This window comes from Balearica regulorum, chromosome 5 (assembly GCF_011004875.1).
Source record: "Balearica regulorum gibbericeps isolate bBalReg1 chromosome 5, bBalReg1.pri, whole genome shotgun sequence".
NCBI classification, from domain to species: Eukaryota; Metazoa; Chordata; class Aves; order Gruiformes; family Gruidae; genus Balearica; species Balearica regulorum.
The window spans coordinates 43,873,157-43,893,684 of NC_046188.1; the positions used below are offsets into that span (position 1 = coordinate 43,873,157).

Here is a 20,528-nt window from a genome sequence, read left to right on the forward strand (position 1 = left end):
GAGCAGCTGTTGCCTACTTTTAGAACTTTATATATACACACATACATGCACACATGAATAAACATACATCTAGGTATTTTCAAATGTTGTCTCTAGGTCTCAACTGTCAGCAGAAATAAAATCTACTTTCAGAATTTATATTCTATTTAGCTACAGATACAACTATGGTCATGATGCTAGGATTATCTTCAATGACATATATGCACCTACAACCTTTTTAGTTGGAAATACAGCTCACGTTAAGTAACAAAAATGGACTGTTAGTTACTGAAGGGTAATGTGCTACCTGAAAATTTGTTTCCTTCCAACCAGGTTTCTTGGCCAGCATTCTTACTAGAGCTTGGCAAGGCATTTCACTTCTCTCCATAAGCTCAACAGCCTAAAGGATAAACATTAAGGTAGCCAATAGGTCACAAGTGATACAAAACTCAACACACAAATGCGAGTTACCTCAAACATCCTATAAATATTTTCTTAATACTGAACTAAGTTGCAGAAAATCTGAGCGTAAGAATTTACCTGAAAAGAGTTACTACAAGACCCACTTTTACAAGGAGCCTATTTGACAGGTACTGAGCCAACATTTAAAACTACAGTGTTCAGATTACCATAAAAGTATGGCATCTTCTTTAACAAGTGTCCCTACAACCACTGTTGACCATTCCAGCCCTGGGAATTTAATGCTTACTAAGCAAAAAATAATCGACTCCAAGCTGCCTTTTTAAACGTTTATTTTTAAAAGGAAGCATACTGTGCACTTTTCCCACTGGAATACTGACTACAGAGCAGAGATTAAGCCTGAATGTAATCTAAATTACTGTTAGACTTGCTGTTAGGCTTATCCATTCTACTGAAACTGTAACATCTTTACATTTGAGTAAAGCTGGCTTTTGCAGCAGCATTTCAGTCTAGCCAGTCACAGTTTCATAATTTAACTTAGCCACCTTTTCCACTAAAATATTTAAAACTCAGTCACAACTATAATGGTGTAGTGATACGAACTATTTGTACATCTACCAGTTGATGCCTTTTTCAATGTGAACTCTCAAAGGTCTGATGACGGATACCACGGAAAAATAAGCCAGGCTTCACATTTGAGTGACACATGATGCTTTTTTTGTTTGTGACTACATGAAGCATTCGCCACCAGCTGTGAAGACTGCTAGTATCATATAAGGCTTCAAACATAAACTATTTGCCAGTTGAAATTTTAGTATTGTAATCAATTGCTGCCTATCACGCAATAAGCAGGGACTTCCTTGCAACTGGTTTTGCCCAGTCATTGCAAAACGCTTTTTGTTTAAACCTAGCTATCTTTGAGATTAAGCTTTAGAATTACTTAGCACTTTAAAAAAGACCTCTATGCATCCTCAATCCACATACAAATATGTTTGACAAAAGCATAACTATCTACATTAAACTAAGAGACTTACTCCACTATTGTTATGAAATAAGAGCCAATTTAAATCAGATAAGCCACTTGTCTTTTGCAAGTATTGTTTAACCCATCTGAAGTGCTGAAATATCACTACTACTGGTATGTCTTAAAAGAGTTACCAGGACTAAAAAGCTGAAGAAATTATTGCTTTCATTCTCTTTCCCTACCTGCCTCTCTTCTTAACTGCTACAAACTTACCTTCTGAAACTCCTCCATGCAGGCAAGCCTTTCTTTCCAGTTACCACTGTCCAACTGCTGGATACAAGAAGCTGGAAGGACAGCAGCAGCTTTCTCTTCGCATACTTCTATCTGCAGACAGATCAAAACCAGGTTAACACCCCACTGCACCCCTTTGAAGGAGGGCAGCAGCCTCAAGGACAAGTAATATACTGGAATGACCTTTGCACTGTGGTGCATTTACAAAATATGAGTAGTTTTCTGTTGTACATTGAAAGATTTTATATGGATTATAGTTTAGGGGCCTTAAGAATTTAGGAAGCTGCTAAACTGTACTACAACAGAAAAGTAATCCCTGAAAAGTATAAGATGTGCAGCCAGTCAAAAATAATCCTGAGCAGCCACTAGCTACTTCTAGAATCAAGCAGATGTAACCCAAAATTTCCAAGATAATATTGTATGAAGTCTGACTAAGCATGCACAGCAATGAATCAGTGGTTGGTAAGGGTGGATGGGAGAAGACACATCTTCCACACCCATTTTATCAAAATGAAGAATTCAAGTTATTTAGTATACGAAAAATAACAAAAGCTTCCCTTGTTTCACTGGTGTATCACCTTCAGAATTGTATACTAATTTTCTACTCTATAGCTCTCAATGTAAACGGAATGGAAAAGTAGTCTTTAGAGTGTCGCTTAGAATGAAAACTGCAGTCCAAAAAACCTTGCAGATACATGTAAGCAAAGCTTTAATAGCTTTTTGTTACCTTTTGGTTTTTTTGTTTGACCTACAGATAGGTTAGTTTACCTGCTTCCGTACCAAGAAAATAGGTAGATGCTCAATTAACATGCAGAATTCAATCATTTTCTTGATGTGTAACTTAATGTGAACAGCATGGAATAAACTTGCACTAGTTTGTTCAATTACTACTGTATCCTACTTCAGATTTCAATGTAAACTCCAGAATACTGTATTCTCAGGCTTTTAATACCAGACACCTTCAGCAAATCATGCATCCTAAGTTACATATAAAGTAGTCACATCACTACTTTTTTTTCATCTGTTCATTAGCATAATTTATTGGTTACTGTCTTTACCAGAATATACTGAACAGCCATTTTACCAGTAATGAACGGCATTTATTTAAATGTATTGCTTTCCCTTGTCCTAACAAAAAAACCCCCAACTTCAGTGAAAATTCTGTAGTAGCTGAAGAACTGACTAACCAAAACTACTTACACAGAGGACTATTTCAGAGAATAGTGGAATACTCACTGAGAGCTCCGATTCAAATATTTCTTTGGTCTCAGGACCCTTCTTGCCTTTAGCCCCAGCACCTCCCACACCTGCGGCTGCAGCTGGTTTGCCTTTCTTGGGTGGGCCCCCAGACTAGAAAAGAAATGCACAGGTTAACCAAGATCAAACAGGTCTCTAGTTCATCAGATACCAAAAGAACTACTGGTTTTCCACATTTCTACACTCTAATGTCAAAAAATACATACATGTCCAGTACCATAACAGCTTCAGACAAAGAAATAGTTTTATGCTAGAGCTTAATTCATATGTTGCTTTCAGACTACCAGGTTTTATGAAACATGTACAGTAACAGGGACACACAAGACAATGAAAGATGAAAAGGGAGAGAGGTATGTATTTGTGAAAAAGTTCCATATATTCTCCTGTGGATACCGATTAGATATTAAACTTGCAACTGGTGTCTCTTTTCCAGGCTAAAAGAGTACTGATACACTTTAAAAAAAAAAAAAAAAAAAAAAGGATCCATTCTACTATTCATTTCCAGGCTTCCCACCCAGAAAAATAAGCCGGCTATTGCACAGACCATCTATAGTGCTACTTAGGTCAATTTTTAAAATCCAAATAATCATTTTAAAGCAATACAGGCTGATGGTTCAAATTATGTATGGTAACAAACTAAAAACAACATTAAAGAGAACAGTCCACACTTAAGTAGCGACCTTGCTAGTTATAAGAAAATACATTGACTTCAGCCAAATACTACTATATCACCACAGAGTAAGTTATTGTTACAACATCTGAGGCTCCTCTGAATTCCTCCAGTGGTCTATCACTATTTGAACACCAAAATTTGGTATTAAGATGTAAGTGACATTTTGTATCATTAAAAACTGAAATTTCATCATGTACATTCTCAGAAAGTCCCAGATTCTTTTTGTTGTTGGGCTCACCTACTCCTACAGGACAGTGATTCCTCAGTGGAAGGAGACATTCAACAGGCCACCTTCAATAAGTAACTATTTGATGCAATCACAGACAACTGTGATCATCAGACAATCTCTTGGCAGTCTCTCTTACCTTCACAGCTGGTGCTTTTTTCAGTGGTCCTGGTTTGGTTGCTGCCTCTTTTGCTTCTTTATCTCCACCAGTCCCTGAAAGGGCAGGGGTCTTTCCAGTAACAGGCTTGCCTTCTTTTTTCTCAGCAGCTCCTCCTGTCTTTTTACCATAAACCAGTTCTACCTTCTCAGCACACTCTTTAATCTGACAAGCAGTTAAAAAGCAAAACAAACAAACAAAAAAAAGAGAGGGGGGGAAAAAAAGCTATTTAGCTACCACAATCAGATGTACAGCATCCCTTCAACACCAGTGGCTCAAACTTGAATGCTCCGGAAAAAAAAATGTGAAGAGTTGTTTACTTCACAAAATTTTGTTATCCTGTGTTCCTTACAGTAGTAATGTTAGCCAATGGCATCAGCCATCACTATGTTGCTAGAATAATTTTCCTAGTTCAAAATGAAGTGTATTTATACACATAGAAAGCACTGACACTCCCCTCGATACTTACAGATGCTCTAAAGACTAGTTCTTAGCACCTTAAATTATAAAATCATTATTCAGTCAAACCTGTTAGCTTATGCAAAAGCATGAAAACTTTGTTGTCGGAAAGTAAGTCTTTAATACCAAATCCTGCCTAGTAATACAGAATTAGACCATGTGATTGTGACCTAAACCCCTAAATTTTGTTTCAAGACAACAGAGAAAGTGTTCAAAACCAAAACAACCAAAATCCCACATACAACAAATAACAACAAAAACCCCCAAATGAAACTTCACAACCCACTTCATAGATAACACAGCCTTGAAGCCAGATACTTTACATAAGAACGAAAAGGTGCGATGTTAACATACTAATGCATTTTAGGTAGTGGAAGTCAAAGAAAAGATGCTTGATAATCTATCTAGCAAGAAATAGAGATTTTCAGATTCTCTGCAACATCAGTAACTTAAGTAAAAAAAAAAGTTTTCAAGTGTGCTGAATGTCATTAGCTAAAGCATTCTCTTAAGTCTTCTCTAGCCTAAGATGCATCTTAAATGGATAAATGGAGAATTTGTTTTACAACATTTATGATAACAAACTCACCCGATCAAGCTTTAGTTTGTCTACATCTGCTAGAAAGGGATTCACAGCTTTCTCTCCAGCCACTTTCAAGGCAGTGCCCAATGCTTCAAATCCAGCATCTCTTACTTCAGGAGCAGAATCATTGATATGCTGCACAGAAAGACAACTTGTATTATATGACTTGCAGCTCACATCTAAACAGATTCTTAAATCCATCGTCTGTATAAATCCCCTCCCCTTTTTAGAAATCTACATCTACTACAGAATAATACTTAACATTCCACTGCAAAAATAAAAAGGTTGTTTTTCACTTTTGTTTTTCTATATACTGATCAAGTCTACTGTTTCTCAGATATAGCCAGTTTCCTATCTTTGGATATTTCACACAAGGCAGTAAACATTCATGCTTTAATAGATAATGCAACACCATGAAAGTTCACAAGGAGTTTGAAGTTCTGCAACTCTGTTCAAATCTCCATTTTTTAAGCCAGGGATATTTCCCATAACAGGGAAAGGGCTATTTTGCAATGAAAAAAATATACAACATTGATTCACATACTGCAGTTACACTAGACCATTTATCAGTGTAAACAATGATGGTTCTTTTATTCACAGTAAATGATATGTGGCATTCCAACAAAAGCTTGCTAGAGATGTCTGCAAGAAGCAAGTGGCACAGTGCCCAGAAGTTTACTAGTCACAAATCACTGTCTTAAATCTATTATAAAACTTGGTGAGTCTTCAGCTTCAGAGAAGCTAATAAAAAGGAGACTGAACTGTTCCCATGACTGACAGTCATCTTCAGGTTTGACATCACTCAAAACTGACTCTGATGGCTACAAAGCACACAAGAACTCTTTAGTCCTTGCACTGCCAGAAGGGTCTTTCTCCCAAAACAATCCAATGCTTCACAACAACAGTGCTCAAGTCAATGCCAGAGAAATACCCAACTCCTCCTGCTTTACCTTGAGCAGTGCAGCACAGAAAGGTTTTAACAGGCTTTTTGGCAGAGTAGAAGGTGTGCAGTGACGGAAGCTTCTTGCAATGAAAAGGGATGTTTGCTGCTTAATTGTTGGGTTTTTGTTGTCCATCACCGCCAACACATCTTCACTGATGTTCTGCAATGTGGTCTACAGTGTTGGATAAAGATTAGTTTCAGTAAAGTAAGAGAAAGGTAAATCAAACTAGAGACCAATTCTCAGACAAGGGGAAAATTGTCACTCTTACTTACTGTAAGAAAGATTGCATCAATGGCCTCCTGTAGTGCCTGCACTACCTGAGGCTTCTTCTCTTTAAATTTCTCCAAAATTGTTGGAACAACCTATGGAAAAGGAAAAAAGAAAACAAACAAAAAAGTCAATACACTCTTCACTAATATAACTGGAAAGTCCAATTGCATTATTTGCTTCTCTGCAAAATACCAGGGAGCAAACATCACTGCTGATCCCTCCAGGGGTACACAATAGCAATGTGAACTAGTTTATTATAGCTGATTTCCAATATTAAATTGATTCCAGTCAAGCTATTAACAAATACAGATTTTTGAGCAATTTTGAGCAAAGCTGAACAAAAGGTAGATCTACAAGTTCACATAATTACAGATGAATACTCTGGCTCTACTGGTCTGGAACAACACAGAGTGATAGAATGGAAATTAAACAATTTCCCAGCACAGAGTGCTGTGCTCTTGTACTATAAGAATCCAAGAAAGTATATAACCTGTCCCCTCCTTCCCAGCTTCCTGACAGCATTTAGGATGGCTCATTAAGAAGCCCTCATTTGAGGAACAGCTGGCCAGACCATTGTTCTAAAACAACCCGAATCCTTCCTGGAGCAATATTTTTTCAGATTTATCACCTTGAAAAAGCACACCTGATACTAAACTGTGCCATACTAGAATTTCACAGCAATTTAAACCCAATGTAGCTGCTCAGTCAGTCACTACTGAAAAACAAATAAAAATTAAAGAAAAAAAAAAGTCAGCAGACATTCTCACATTCAGCAGCTCCATTTAAGTATGGTCTCTAACAATAAGAACTTCAATACTAACTCTGCAGCTATGAGGGTTAACATTTAAAACACAAATCAAGTGTAAACAGATTTAAGAATGCTTCTTCCAACTATAGACAGCTTTCAGAATGAAGGAGACTTTGTCCAAACAGTTGTTCAGAGTTCAGGAGACTTGAATGTTTCTGAAGCAGTGAGATTCAGTAACTTTCCGATGCACGACAAAACATAACACTACCAGCAGCCAGACATACCAGTTCTCACATGTCTAAGTTCTACCCCATCACTCTTGCTTATCACAAGAAAAATTTGATCGAGCAGCTTAAGACAGCAGCAGAGGCTTGAGAAACAAGTAAGATAACTACAACTAATTAAAAGCTCCCTTTCTTTCCAGAGACTGGTTAAACTTCCCCAAATTCCCTGATATTAGCTGTTGGTAAGAGAAGAATAGCAAAGGAGAACAGAAAAGAGCACTAAACTACATCACCAGCACATTTTGGTACTAAAAATCTCAGTTTGGCTATTTAAAGCAGACAAAAACCCCACAAAACCCAAACCACCACCAAACTCTCCCCCAACATTAAAAAAACCCCAACCAGTCTAAAGCATACATCATGGAGCTGCCAAGAAGAATTCAGTTTCAGAAGCTATTTTTTCCACTGTGGCCTAGAAATGCATTTCTGTGGGTGTGTCTCCAGGATGAGGTAATGTAAATAAAGTTCATTTCATGGCAGAGTAATGCAGAGTTGTCTTAGTACAGAAAATTTATTGCAACAGTAACCTTCACATTGCTGAATGTGAATAAACAAGGCCCTTTTAACCTGAAGCTGCAAGAGATCTTGGCAGATATTTCACTACTTGCTCCATTAAGGAGTAGGTAAGCATTCATAATTGTGCAAAGAATACCTTTGCTAAATTACAAGGTTTTACGGGCAAAAAATGTAAGGTATTTCCTGGTGTCCAGCATTAATAAAACCAGAAAAAAGTACATAGTCTTACTTACATGCCCTGCATACTGTCCAAATTTCTTTCGGAGGCCAGCAGCTAGTCCAGCAAGACATTTGGCAGCCAAAGCAACTAACATAACATTTGTATCCTTTCCAACAACCTGAAGACAAAAAACAAACAAAAAACAAACCGACAGTGTTAAAGACTGAAAATCCAAGTTTCAGAGACTTGGAAGAATTTCTTAGAATAGTTGGTGGGCCACAGATTGGGTTATTTCCACCACTGTTCCAGCTAATAATTTTCTATTAATGAGTATTATCTCAACTGTAACTTTTAAAGTATAAAACAAATAAATTACAAAAAATATTAAACGATATGTGTACTCTTTATTACCTTTTTAAGAGCTTTCACCAAGTCTGCATAGTCTCCTGATTCCAATTTGGGATTTTTCACCAGCAGTTCAATGGCTTCTAGAGCTTCTTTCCTTTCTTGCCACTTTTTTGCTTCCTGCAGAGCAAATTTACATTAATTCTAGAGAAGCATACTTGCCACAAACCACAGATGTTAAAATTTAATTCTATCCTGAGAAAGCCAAAGTCTCTCTACAGTTCAACATCAATACTGCAATGAAATATGAAATACAGTCCTTTCCCAGGACATCTCAGCTCCTTAAAACTACAGCTTTCTTGCTGGTAAATCAAATTTTGATACTTATTTATGATAGTCTATATTTTACTTACACTAGTCTGTTATTATAGCAGTAAAGCATACATTGCAGCATGGCAGTAAGTCTTAAGACTCATTAGCTCCACACGTCATAGAATTAACTGGTAGCGTTTAAGTTTATGCTTACTATTTTCTCATAGAAGTCTTTGGGAAGCTTGGAAAGAATTTCTACAGCTTCAAGCAACTCATATGCATCTACTTGCGGTACCGCCTCTTCCTCATCATCACCTCCTGCAACCAGAAGAGAGAAAAATAAAAGCAGAATGAGAAATGAAGTTTTGACTGCAGCACCACCTAAGGCTCATTGTTTAAAAAGCACTATCAGCAGCTGTGATTTTGCTATTCCAAAGGACAGATACGCTTTCATATAAAGTTTTTGCCGCAACCACATTTTTTTGTTGTGTACTGCACCACACACATTTTGCATCAGTTTGAGTAAAACCACCTTTATTATTTAATGCATTCCTTCACAAATAATACACCAGTGATATACTTTCCAATGGAGTTCAGAGATTAAATACTTTACCTCCATCTGCATCTCCTCCAACTGCCTGCTGCTGCTCAAATTTTGCTTTCAGTTCCTGTTGGGAACGCAAGAACCTGGTCTGCTTAGGGGCAGCTGATGACACTTTCACCCACTCTTCTTCCAGTTCTTTTAGCTGCCAAAAGGGAAAAGGAGCATCGTATCAGAGACATTTTGTACATACTCCAAGACAAGCAACGCTTTATGGAAAGCAACAGAGTTTTCCCATTTCAAAGCCAAGACACCACTACCTTTTAAGTTCTTTTTCCTGCCACCACAGAAGTGACTTCCCCTTCACATTCACTGTTCAGAAGCTTTTGACCAAGTATATCCACAGAACAGAGTATTACCAACAAAAATATCAATGCAAATATTTACATAAGAACAAACCGTAGAACGGTCAGAAAGGTGTGTCCCCTCTGTAGAAGCTTTAAAATAAAAATGGCTGAGCATGAAGATCTTTGTTACAGCCATGCTATTATTACACACTAAAACTGAGACAAGACAAATATGTTGAGCTACATTTGACAAAATCGTTTGGTTTTTTTAAACAATACCTTTTCCCAGCAAGTTACTGCTTTCCACCAGAACACAATTAACAATTAAGTGGGTAGGAGGGAAGAATGCATAAGTAATTTATAAAGTTTTAAAATAATGGAACATTCCATCTCCAATAGCATAGTTATCCATCATAATGTAATGCCACTTCCTGAAGGGGAACAGTCACATCCTGAGCACCACCAGAACAAGTCTGAAGGGCTGTGTAGAGGAAAAAAATTTCAGGAAAAAGGAAAACTGAGAAGGAAAATGGTTGACTTGAAGACTTTCAGTGCAGCGGTCTTTTATAAGAGTAACCATTTACCCTTGAGTTAGGCCTCCAAGAAATACCATTCTACTTCTCAAACCCCCTCCTCAGTTTCAATATGATGCTTCCCCATGCAACATCACATATATTTAGAGAAACAAAAAACATTGTCATGATTTCCTTACAAATGACAAAGACTAACATTTTAGGTAAAGTTTCAGGAAACTAAAAAATAACATTGCTGTTACTTAAATTCCAGCTTTGACTTTAAGAATGCCCAACACCACAGGATCAGGGAGAGTGAGCATGGAAGTATTTTCTCAAACGTTTGGATACAGAACTACTTTCTGCCTACCTGAACAGAATTTATGTTCTGCAATGGAGGTCTCAGAGCATCCCTTATCCAACGATAAATCTCCACAGCAAGGAGTTTGGCTTCATCTCGAACAGCCTTTTCCCGAGACTCAAAAAGTTTTGGCAATACTTTAATGATTGGCTTCAGTGAGATTATTTTTGAACCAAATTCACTGAAAGTTAAAAACATGGAATCAGTATCCAGATAGGAACCAGAGAGTGAGCCACAAATAATAACTGGGGTGGTTTTTTTATTTAAAAAAAAAAATCATCTATGGAATGCTTCAAGTGTACATTTAGAAATTGTGTCATTTATTCAAATCATTATTGTAGCTATTATTTTGTGAAGCTACTAAGCTACTGTAAAATTTAAAGAATATTTACCCTATCATAATTACCCTCCACACCCAGCTTGGAATTACAAAATCAGGCCTCTGATATTACTTCAAAGCAGTTAATCTAATCTGCTGCTTAAATCTGTTCCCTTACCGGGGGGTAAAAAAGAAAAAAAAAAAAAAGAGAGAAAAAAAGTGTCCTTAGATCAAAATTTGTATGACCTGGTTTTGGTTTTGTTTTTTTTTTAAAAAATCAGATTAGAATCTCCTTCGTCTATCCTTGGAGGCAAACTGCAGTAAAAGTATTAGTCACTTTTCTACTTGTTGGACCAGATTAATTATAGTGAGCCTGGGTCATCTTCACAGAAAATACACATGTTGAAATACGTACTGCTGAAAGGACACATAAATCACGTTTCCCCAGCCAATCACTCTTCCCTGTCAGCAGATTCTACATCCTGTTGAACTTAATAAATTAAACTTTCTTTTTCAATCACTGCTGAATGAAAACAAGAACTTTCTTTTCATACTCATAGTAAAGTTAACTGCTACAGTTCTTAAAACAACATATCTAAATCACTTCAGAAGCCATAATTTTTTCGTGATTCAGAAGCGTTTCTTTTCCTTGAGAATTCTGAATTAACCTTTCCAATCACACTTTTCCTTCTGCTTCCCTCTAATGAAGTACCACATGAAAAAGCTAGTAAAAATGGGTGCTCAGTAACTAAAACTTACATGTCTCACTTTCTAAGAATTTTAGTGGTAAATATTTTATTGCCAAGCCCACTCTGAGAAACAGTAAGTATTATACACATTTTATACATATAGTTAGTTGAAAGATATTGAGGAAGATTAAGCAGGTTTCTAATTACACTGTACTGTTAAAAGGACATTTGATTAGCTAAGGCAATTTAAAATAGCTAAAATATATTCTTAAATATGGGACAGTAGTTTCACTTAGTAGAAGCACAGGTAATGTGCTAAGCTCAGTGCTTTCTTTTGACTTTTATTACAGAAGCCTGGAAGAATTAAGTTTAACAAGGACCACGTATGCATCAGCAAGTTCTCTAAAAATACCTAGCATAAGACACTCTCCATCTACATTATAGAGTTGTCACATGAACTACTTTTCTCAGGAAAAAGTACTCTGTCCATTAATACCAAAATTATCTGTTTCATTTTGAATAATAAAAAAATAATCTAATGGACAGTGAATTATATTTACACACCAAGTAAAAGAATTTGATAGAACCTCAGTATTTTTCACTCAACTCAAACATACTTGAAGTGGAACAAAAAAAGATGTTCCAAATCTAATCTTGAAGCCAACTAACCCATCTTAAATTGGATTTCATTTTTAGGGAGCATTATCAGCTTTTCTTTTTAATAAAGAAATTATTATATGGACAATGGAAGCTTACTGTGCAATAAACTTTTTTCTTTTTTTTTTTTTTCCTTTCTTCCAAAAAACACACATAGCATACCCAATTAAAGATGCTCACAACAGTGAGGGGTTGGGTTTTTTGGTTTTGGGTTGGTTTTTTTTTTTTTTTTTTTTTTTTTTTAAAGACTACATTTTCATTTTCCCATGAGTGAGTTTATTTCAGCTATTCAGAAGAGAAGCTCCACAGTCTGGAACAAGACACACTAATCCTGCCCTTCTTTCAGAGGTCCATTGTGAAAACGGTAGTTTGGATCACTGTAGTTCATTGCAACTGTTTACCAAGATGCGGCTTGTACAACAAAGACATCCCTCACATCTAACAGATCCCATGATGCTCTCAACTGCTGTTGTCAAAAAAATATCAGTTCAGTAAAGATACATCCTATTCAACAACAAGGGCCTGCTAAAAAGACTTGAGCAACAAATTAGATTCTACATACTGCTAGGGTGGGGAAGAACTGAAAACTAAAAGCTTACCTTAGTGCTTTCCTCAGGGTCTCTATACACGCTACTATGATTTTCGGGTTTTTGTTGTCCAGACCCTTTAGTAATTCTTCTTGTACTGTCTCCCCTTTCTCAATTTCTATATACATTAGACATATATCTAGACCCAGCTCTTTTGCTCTGGCTTTTGGCTGATTGAACACTTTATTTACAACTCCAGACGCTACTTCTCCTGTTGTCCTGAAAAATAAGAGTGTTACTTTTGGAATACTTAAGTGAATTAGGCGTTCTACACCATTATCCACAGATAAAAGCACACACAAACCATGGATTAAAACTCAGCAAGTCCTCATATAACAGGGGCTAAACTTTAAGTTAACAACCTTTTGTAAGAGGTGACTTCAACCTCTAGTTTAATCAAAAGAACTCCTGCACATGGGAGTGCTAGTTAACTTTTTCCTAATACTGGACTGCACCAGACAGTCAATAGTAGACATTTTCTTAAAAGCCTACTCATTAATATACATTAGTTAAAGTCCACAAATAATTGCTATTTCCTGGAATTCCATACGTTAAAGTTAACTAACATATAGCATTGGTACATAATCCCAGCACACCATTTCATATCTATTTCAAAGCTTCCGATCAACTAAATCATTTACACCACTTTTAAATCAAGGTGTCTGGAAGTTTCTTAGGTTTTTAAACAAAGCCATGGTTTGTTTATTTGTTGTTTTGTTTGGTTTTGGTCTGGTTTTTTGTTTGTTTGTTTTAAAGACTTATTCATTTAATCAGGTCACAAAGTCAGTGGACCAAAACACTGATCTGGTCCATTAGGTGCTTCTACTTCACTCTCAGGAGCATAGGCTATTTCATGGGGTAGACAACAGTGAAATATTAACAAGCTTCCTGTGAAGAAATTGGCAGGTATGAAGATTCATATTGGTTACGTTGGATGCAACACCACATAAAGGTAACTACATTTTATTTTATTAATGAATTACACTAATATCTCCCTGGAAAAAAGGACTCCTTGTATGTACAGACTGTTTCAGTCAAACAAGAACAGGGATTCCAGTTCACAGCACCTATACCATCAAATTACTGATTCACTTTATCATTTCAGAAATCTTTACTACTGCCTCCAATAGTTTCTTCGAACATTGTAAGCAATTTCTAACAAGTTAATATGCACACAGAGGCCATCTACAAGGAAAGCCTACCATTTGGCAAATTCTCTGGATCAGAAAGCAAGTTCTGCTCTCAACAGTAAAGTCAGAATCGTTATGGCCACTGTACAATTAATCTACAGCCTCTCTCAGAGAGGGACATCAAGTTGTCGTAGCAGCCTACTAATAGCACGAAAAGGATACTTACTTCCCAGCTACATGAGCATTTTCAACATAAGCAAGCGCTGCTTCCAGGCCTTTCAACTGAGCCACTGCATTGGAGTCTGTCACAAACTTTTTTATCAATCCAAGATACTTGGACCATTCGGGACTCTTTTCATCATCTATCTTCTGGAAGAGCTTAAGGGCTTCTTCATAACCATTTAATCTGGCTTTCCACAGCTGGAAGCAGAAATCAGACATTCAAAGGTTGTGCTAGTACAATCTTAATGCACCAATTTCACAAAATACTTCAGTCATAGTTGAAAGTGTGCTCAGTAAGCTGGCATCTGCAAGATTTCTCTTCAATGACTATGTGAATAACATGCGACAGGACAAAATATTCATTCTTCTCCTGCCAAGAATGATCTGGCTAGAGAGATACCAGTCTTCCCCACTGCTCTTCATAAGCTCTAACAATCACTGATCAGTAGGTGGGAGCCCAACAATAGTTTCAGCTACAGATGAGTAATTTCTCCACATGAATGAGTGCACTGATCTTTCAACACACACGTTTACACCATACAGATTATCATGCTACTAAATTCTGCTTAGTAAATGTTATTCAGCCTCTAGGTTAGCTAGAACTGATGCAGTTTCAGACCACACTGTGCAGCTGATGAGATTACCTAACTATGGTGTAATTATACAGAGGAGTACCACAGAATCACGACAGCAGAGACATACAGCAAGCCAAACCTGAAAACAAGATTTCCTACCTTGTGTTCACATTTCTGGTCAACAGGCAGTTTCATCCACTCACTGTCGTCCCCCATTGTAATTCAGGTTCTCTCTATAATTACAGTAATTCCTGTGGAGATAGAAACAAGTTAGAACATGGAAAAATACATGTGAGGTGCTACCTGCAACATACTTCTACTTAAAACAAAGACAATTCTGTAGCAAATCTATTGCTAGTGCACAACTCCCTCTCCCAAGCTTGTAATTATATTTAGATATATATGCATTAACAAGACTAGACCACTATTCTGTTAGCCCTGGAAGGTTACCAGAAGCCATTAAAAATTAGAGAGCAGTGCAATTTGCACTATTTCAGACACTAGAAGTCTCAATCTGTGAAAGTTTTAGTAAGCCAAGAAGGCATGCAGAATATAAGAATTCTGAAGTGAATTAGAAGAATCAGAGAGGAGAAACAATTCTAAGCTTGAGGAAGAATATGCTATCATTAAGATGCTAAAATGAAATGAGTACCCATCAACACTAGAAAACTGACTTTTACTGACACATTGCTTTCAGCAACAGGTGCCATGAATCAGTGTCAAAAAATAATTGGGTGTTAGTGTAAGGACAGCCATTTTAACAACTTTACAAACAGCACAACTGAAATGAACAGTACTGCAAGAGGAACAAACCTCATTTTTGCAAGCTGGCCACTTTATGCCCTAATTCTAATGTAGCTAGCATCAGCAATTGTCAACAAGAGATCAATTTTTACCACACCTAGGGCTCAAATCCTTATTCATTCAAGTTCCTAAGTGTTTTCCTCCTTCTCCTCCACCCTCTTTCCTTTTTATTAAAATAGGAATACTGACCATTAGGGTGTGAGAGATGAGACCTCAGGCTCAATGCCCGTCTCAGATATGTTGTACAAATAACCTGACTGCTCAGAGAATAACAAGAGAATATGCCTGATGTGGGAGATCAGCAAAATGAAAATAACAGCAGTAGCAATGAAAGGGTTCCCAACATTTATCAACAAACAAAATCAAACCAGAGAAGGAGTAACACATTCTGGCGTATCAGTTTGAATGCATAGACAAAGATGACCAAAACTCTAAAAACTGGCCAGCATATACAACAGTTAGTCACTACAGGCATATAAATACACCATACTTGCAGAATATTCCTAATGCAAATTCAGCCTATGTAGGTTAAAGTATGCAGCTTTGCTGGCAAAATATTTCACCTAATGCACAAAGGTTCTCTGCAGAAAATTAACCCCTAGAATTAGGGATATAAGTTAACATAAGCAAGTTCCCCAAAGCTTTCTGTCAGCCACACAACACTAACATACAGCTAACTCAACAGCTAAATTAGACTAGTGCACAATAAAAATCTCCCCCCCCCCATTAGAAGATAACTAAAAAAAGAACAACCCAACCCCCCAATATTTAAAAAAACCCAAACCCCCAAAAAACCAAAACCCCAAATTCCCACCAGCTACCATGACACACAGACCAAACTACTAAAACTTGCCTTAAATATTTATAAATTCCTATGGATGTTAATTCTGTTCTCCCTACAATTGCATAAACCTACTGATTTGCCCAATGGCAATATAATGAAAGCCAATGTCAGGACAGAAGTTGACTACGCATATAAACAAACATATTCAAGCATTATTATGGTTTGTCCTCATTTCACTAACAGTGATGTGGACACTTTCTCTTGACATCAGCACAGTGGTACTGAGAAATTTATTTTTTTCATAAAAAAAGGCAAAAAAAAAATCATTAGGAGGGCAAACAATGAGGACTTAATTAACCCCTAGAACTATAAACCATTGAGAATGAAGGGATCCCTCTGCTTATCATGTAAGAAGAAGCACACAGAAGTAAGGCTACCTAAAGCCCCTTCCATTGAAATGTTAATTCTAGTACACTATCTTTTTAAGTGTACAACTTACTAAAGAAAGCTCTGGGTTAAATACTGGTCACACCATTCCATCATGTCAGGAATTACAAGGAAAAGGTAATCTGACTGAAAAGTTACAATGAAAATAAAACTTAAGCTTTCAAATGCCATACCAAAACCAAATAATCACAAGATGTCAACAGAGCAAGTGAGTTACTACATCTTTTTTGTATCAAAGTCCCAACAGCCTTTTGCAAGAGCCCCCTTTCATCTGTTTAAACTCTTCTGAAACTCTACTGCTTGCTTTTTCTCTGCCCAAATCTCTCATTTGCTCTCTTATCCCTTCCTTCAGCCTACTGAAGGACAGAGTTGAAAATGAAATACAAATCAACAGTCTCCTGATTCAAATTCAATGCATTTTACCTATTTTAAAAAACCCAAAAGCAAATACACCCCAAAGAAAACACCCCCCCCGCAAAGCAAGACACTCATGGCAAAAATGGAGGTGTGGATAAAACTATATGTAGCTCTATGACTGTGATGCTTTCTCTCCAAAAGAAAAAAAATGAGACTGCGTTAACATTAAAAACTTTTCAAATAGTTCACCTAGCGAAGGATGCAGGAATGCCTTAACGTGAACGTGGTTACAGCAGCAGACGTCCTTCTGTCACCCAAGTTAGCTCTGCAGCCAAGCACCATCAGGAAAGACACAGCTTTGCCAGTATAAGCTGTGTTTGCATCAGGAATTACATAATCTTAACATACCAGTATAGAAATAATGGGGTGCTCCCCCAGTGTGGATGCAAGATGAGAAATAGCTACAGCCATCTTTTCCTGAACTCACACATGCCTTTGTCCAGAATAAGCAGAGTGAACTTTATAGGAGATTAGATAGTTCCAAATCTTGCTCAGAAACTTGGAGGTAATTCAAACCATTACCCATCTATATCATTTTGTTGAGGAAAACATAAGGAACCAACATAAGGACAATAGTTATTCACAAAGAAAATAGAAAAAGAAATAAAGCACTAACACACCTGCCAGCAGCAGAAACACCAAAATAAAGAGTTTTGGCACCTGTACTAAGACAGACCCCTGTCTACACCCTGATCATTTAGAAAACTGTCAGCAGCATGAACTTCCTACCTCAACAATAAAAAGAAACACTTTCTTTACAGAAATCTGTTCCACCATGGCAAATCTTATTGTAGGACAGCAACTACCTTACTACAATCCTAAAGTCAGGAGCAACTCATTAGAAAGGCTTGTCCATTGCAAGGCTGATACTGATTTACAAGTATTTTTACCCTTACACATACACAACAGTTCATGGCTATAAAGTATGACACTCTAGTGATGTGTTATAGAAACTAGAAGAAAAGGATCTAGGATTTCCCTTCCCAACATCACGATGTACTCAACTTGGTGGGGAACACACCTGATGGGACAGACACAGAGAGGGGAGATGGATGCCTATGAAACAGTGTATTTTCTCACCCATGTTTTTCAGTCTCAAGTCAGTTCCCCTACTATTTTTAGTCTTTAACATCTACAATGGCTACTTCAATTACAAAATGGGTTAAGTTGCCTTCTGTGCTGAATCTGGCATATAAAAATAGCAATAAAATTATACTTCCCCTCCCCCCAATAACTCACAAATCTCTTTAGAACAGTTTATCAGAAAGTATTCCACGGTCACAGAGGGAGAACTCCTCCTTAAATATCCCATCTTCCTAGCTTCAACACTGCTCACACCTGTCCTTACGTCAAGATCTTATACTGTCCACATCTTGCATATACCAGAATAAAAGACTGTTGTTTCTCCCTTCAATTAAGTTACTGGGTTCTGTTCAGAGAATATCCCACATGTGACAAAAACTGGAGGTTTTTTGGGTTTTTTTTTTTTTTTTTTTTTGTTTTCTGTGGTTGTTTTTTTTTCTTTAAAAAAAGCTTCTTTACAAAGATATGTAAACCTTCAGCCATTACTTCTCAACATCCAAATAGCAAGTAGCCTCATTATACAATAATGCAGCTAAATTATGGTATTACTAGTGAATTTGCAGCAATGAAGTGTTTGACCTACATAGCTTTCTTGTTACCACCACTCAGAACAAACAGATTTAAGTTTTTCAGTAACAATACTCATATTGGTAGAATCCAGAAAACAAGACCTCCAAAGTGACTGAACCACCAAAATAAGTTTTGTGAGAGAGGTTTGTTATTAATGTGGTCAATACAACATTTCCAAAAGCAAGTCAGCTGAGGAATCTGCAGAGGAGATGAATAACAAATCCTCCCTGACAGTTCTTGGCAGGACAAGTTCCTATATTATGGAGCAGTGAGAAAATAAAGACCATCAAGGAAAGAATAGGATGTCTTTCAAAGGGAGACCATGCAAAAGCAGCAAGAGGAGAAAATATTTACAAGGCAGCACAAATGCAAGAATTTCAAATGTAAAAGTGAGAATTCCCCACTGAATAGAAATAAGTTTAAGAAACAAATTTATTAACACATTAAGAGATTATGTGAAAGTGTCAATACATTAAAGTTTGGATTAACCACGCACAGCTCTGAACAGCTCCTACTCAGCTTCTAAATAAATACTTTCTCTGCCACAATTTTTGAGGGCTGAATAGCATCAGCCTTACAGCTTCATAGTATGGGGTACTGCTAAAGAAAACACATCATCGTAAACATCCTGAAATGTAAATGTTTTATTTTGAAGCATACATTTATCACCTATAATTGCATTTTAATATGAAGTTTCAGCTTCCAGACCATTTTCTATAGAAAATGTGCAATGGCAAACTAGGAAGCCATTTTATGCTAAACAAAACCAGATGTTTATTGATACTGATTGTCCACCTGAACATCACTGTTGCACAAGAATGGCATCAAGCATTTTGGTATTTTGAAAGCTTCACTCTTAAAAGAGTAAGTTCTGAGAAAGCAAGACAGGCCTTTTTAGAGGGGAAAAAGTGTTTGATATATTCCTAATACAGTAAGGCACATGCTTGGAGTGTAAAGCTGTATGTCACATTTCAATGAAACTATACTTCTCAGTAGAAAGTTCTCTGTCAGAGTTTTCTTAGCAGAAAGAATTTTTACTTGTTTAATGGCAGTTTTGGGTCATATTTGCTCTTTGGCTCTGAAAAGATAAAGTTTCACTTTCTCAGAAGTTTAGCACTGCATGTTTTCAGTATTTGCCAGCTAAACCTTCTCATTAGATACAAGATAAAGTAGCTTAGAAGAAAAGGTTGAAAAATTCAAGTAATCATATCATAGTTAAATTTTCATTTGAAACAACACCTGGACATACTAAGTATTTTGAAGAGCACACAAATCTAAGAACCATAGCCTAATCAGTCAGTGAAAATAATGCAATGTGTAAGTTCCACATAATCAAGAGGCAAATTGGAAGTCTAGCTAACAATCCTGAACTACAGGTAATTGCAAAAGTAGCAGAGACTCAGAAGAACTTTCAGTCCAACTATAAACGTTCTTTCCAGCTTCAGTCCACATATATTTTCATGTTAGACAAAAGAACAAGAGGTTAAAAAAAACCCACAAAAGATTACTTGCTGCTTATGCAATAAAAATTTCCTAGGATTTTAAAGGTTGGCATTTTCAAGTAAAAGATGAGTTGGAAGTCGTGAGATACACAGACTCTTGATGAAAGGAAAGCAGGACCTCAGAATAATGAAAAAATGGGAGAAATGCAAGCTAAAAAGGACTTGTTTTGCAGGTCGTAGAGTTGATGGCAGCTGAGAGAAGCTACTACTTCAGCAGCAGTGAAATGGCATTCAAGAATAAACAGCATTAAATTCTCTCCTGCCCGCTCTAACTCACACATCCTAACTCAGCTCAGTGACATCTTAATAGCACAAATGGCAAGTTAGTGGTAAGGGAGATAGAAACTTAATTTCTCTGGAAAAAATATTTTAATACATGGTCTCTGAAAGTAACTG

General features: G+C 36.8%; 1 protein-coding gene across 2 annotated transcripts in view; it reads right to left on the reverse strand.

Moving 5' to 3' along the window:
- Positions 1 to 20,528, reverse strand: part of CKAP5 (cytoskeleton associated protein 5) — a 51,925-nt gene that overhangs the window by 26,470 nt on the left and 4,927 nt on the right. For both annotated transcript variants that reach the window (XM_075754570.1, XM_075754571.1), the window contains exons 2-16: positions 14,685 to 14,776; positions 13,955 to 14,148; positions 12,611 to 12,817; positions 10,356 to 10,527; positions 9,199 to 9,331; positions 8,800 to 8,903; positions 8,340 to 8,453; positions 8,002 to 8,106; positions 6,223 to 6,312; positions 5,957 to 6,121; positions 5,013 to 5,141; positions 3,950 to 4,132; positions 2,891 to 3,004; positions 1,637 to 1,747; positions 287 to 379 (exon numbers count right to left, since the gene is read on the reverse strand). In XM_075754570.1, coding sequence (XP_075610685.1) covers positions 287 to 379; positions 1,637 to 1,747; positions 2,891 to 3,004; positions 3,950 to 4,132; positions 5,013 to 5,141; positions 5,957 to 6,121; positions 6,223 to 6,312; positions 8,002 to 8,106; positions 8,340 to 8,453; positions 8,800 to 8,903; positions 9,199 to 9,331; positions 10,356 to 10,527; positions 12,611 to 12,817; positions 13,955 to 14,148; positions 14,685 to 14,741 — 1,971 coding nt within the window. In that variant the 5' untranslated portion in view covers positions 14,742 to 14,776. The remainder of the gene's footprint in view (positions 1 to 286; positions 380 to 1,636; positions 1,748 to 2,890; positions 3,005 to 3,949; positions 4,133 to 5,012; positions 5,142 to 5,956; positions 6,122 to 6,222; positions 6,313 to 8,001; positions 8,107 to 8,339; positions 8,454 to 8,799; positions 8,904 to 9,198; positions 9,332 to 10,355; positions 10,528 to 12,610; positions 12,818 to 13,954; positions 14,149 to 14,684; positions 14,777 to 20,528) is intronic.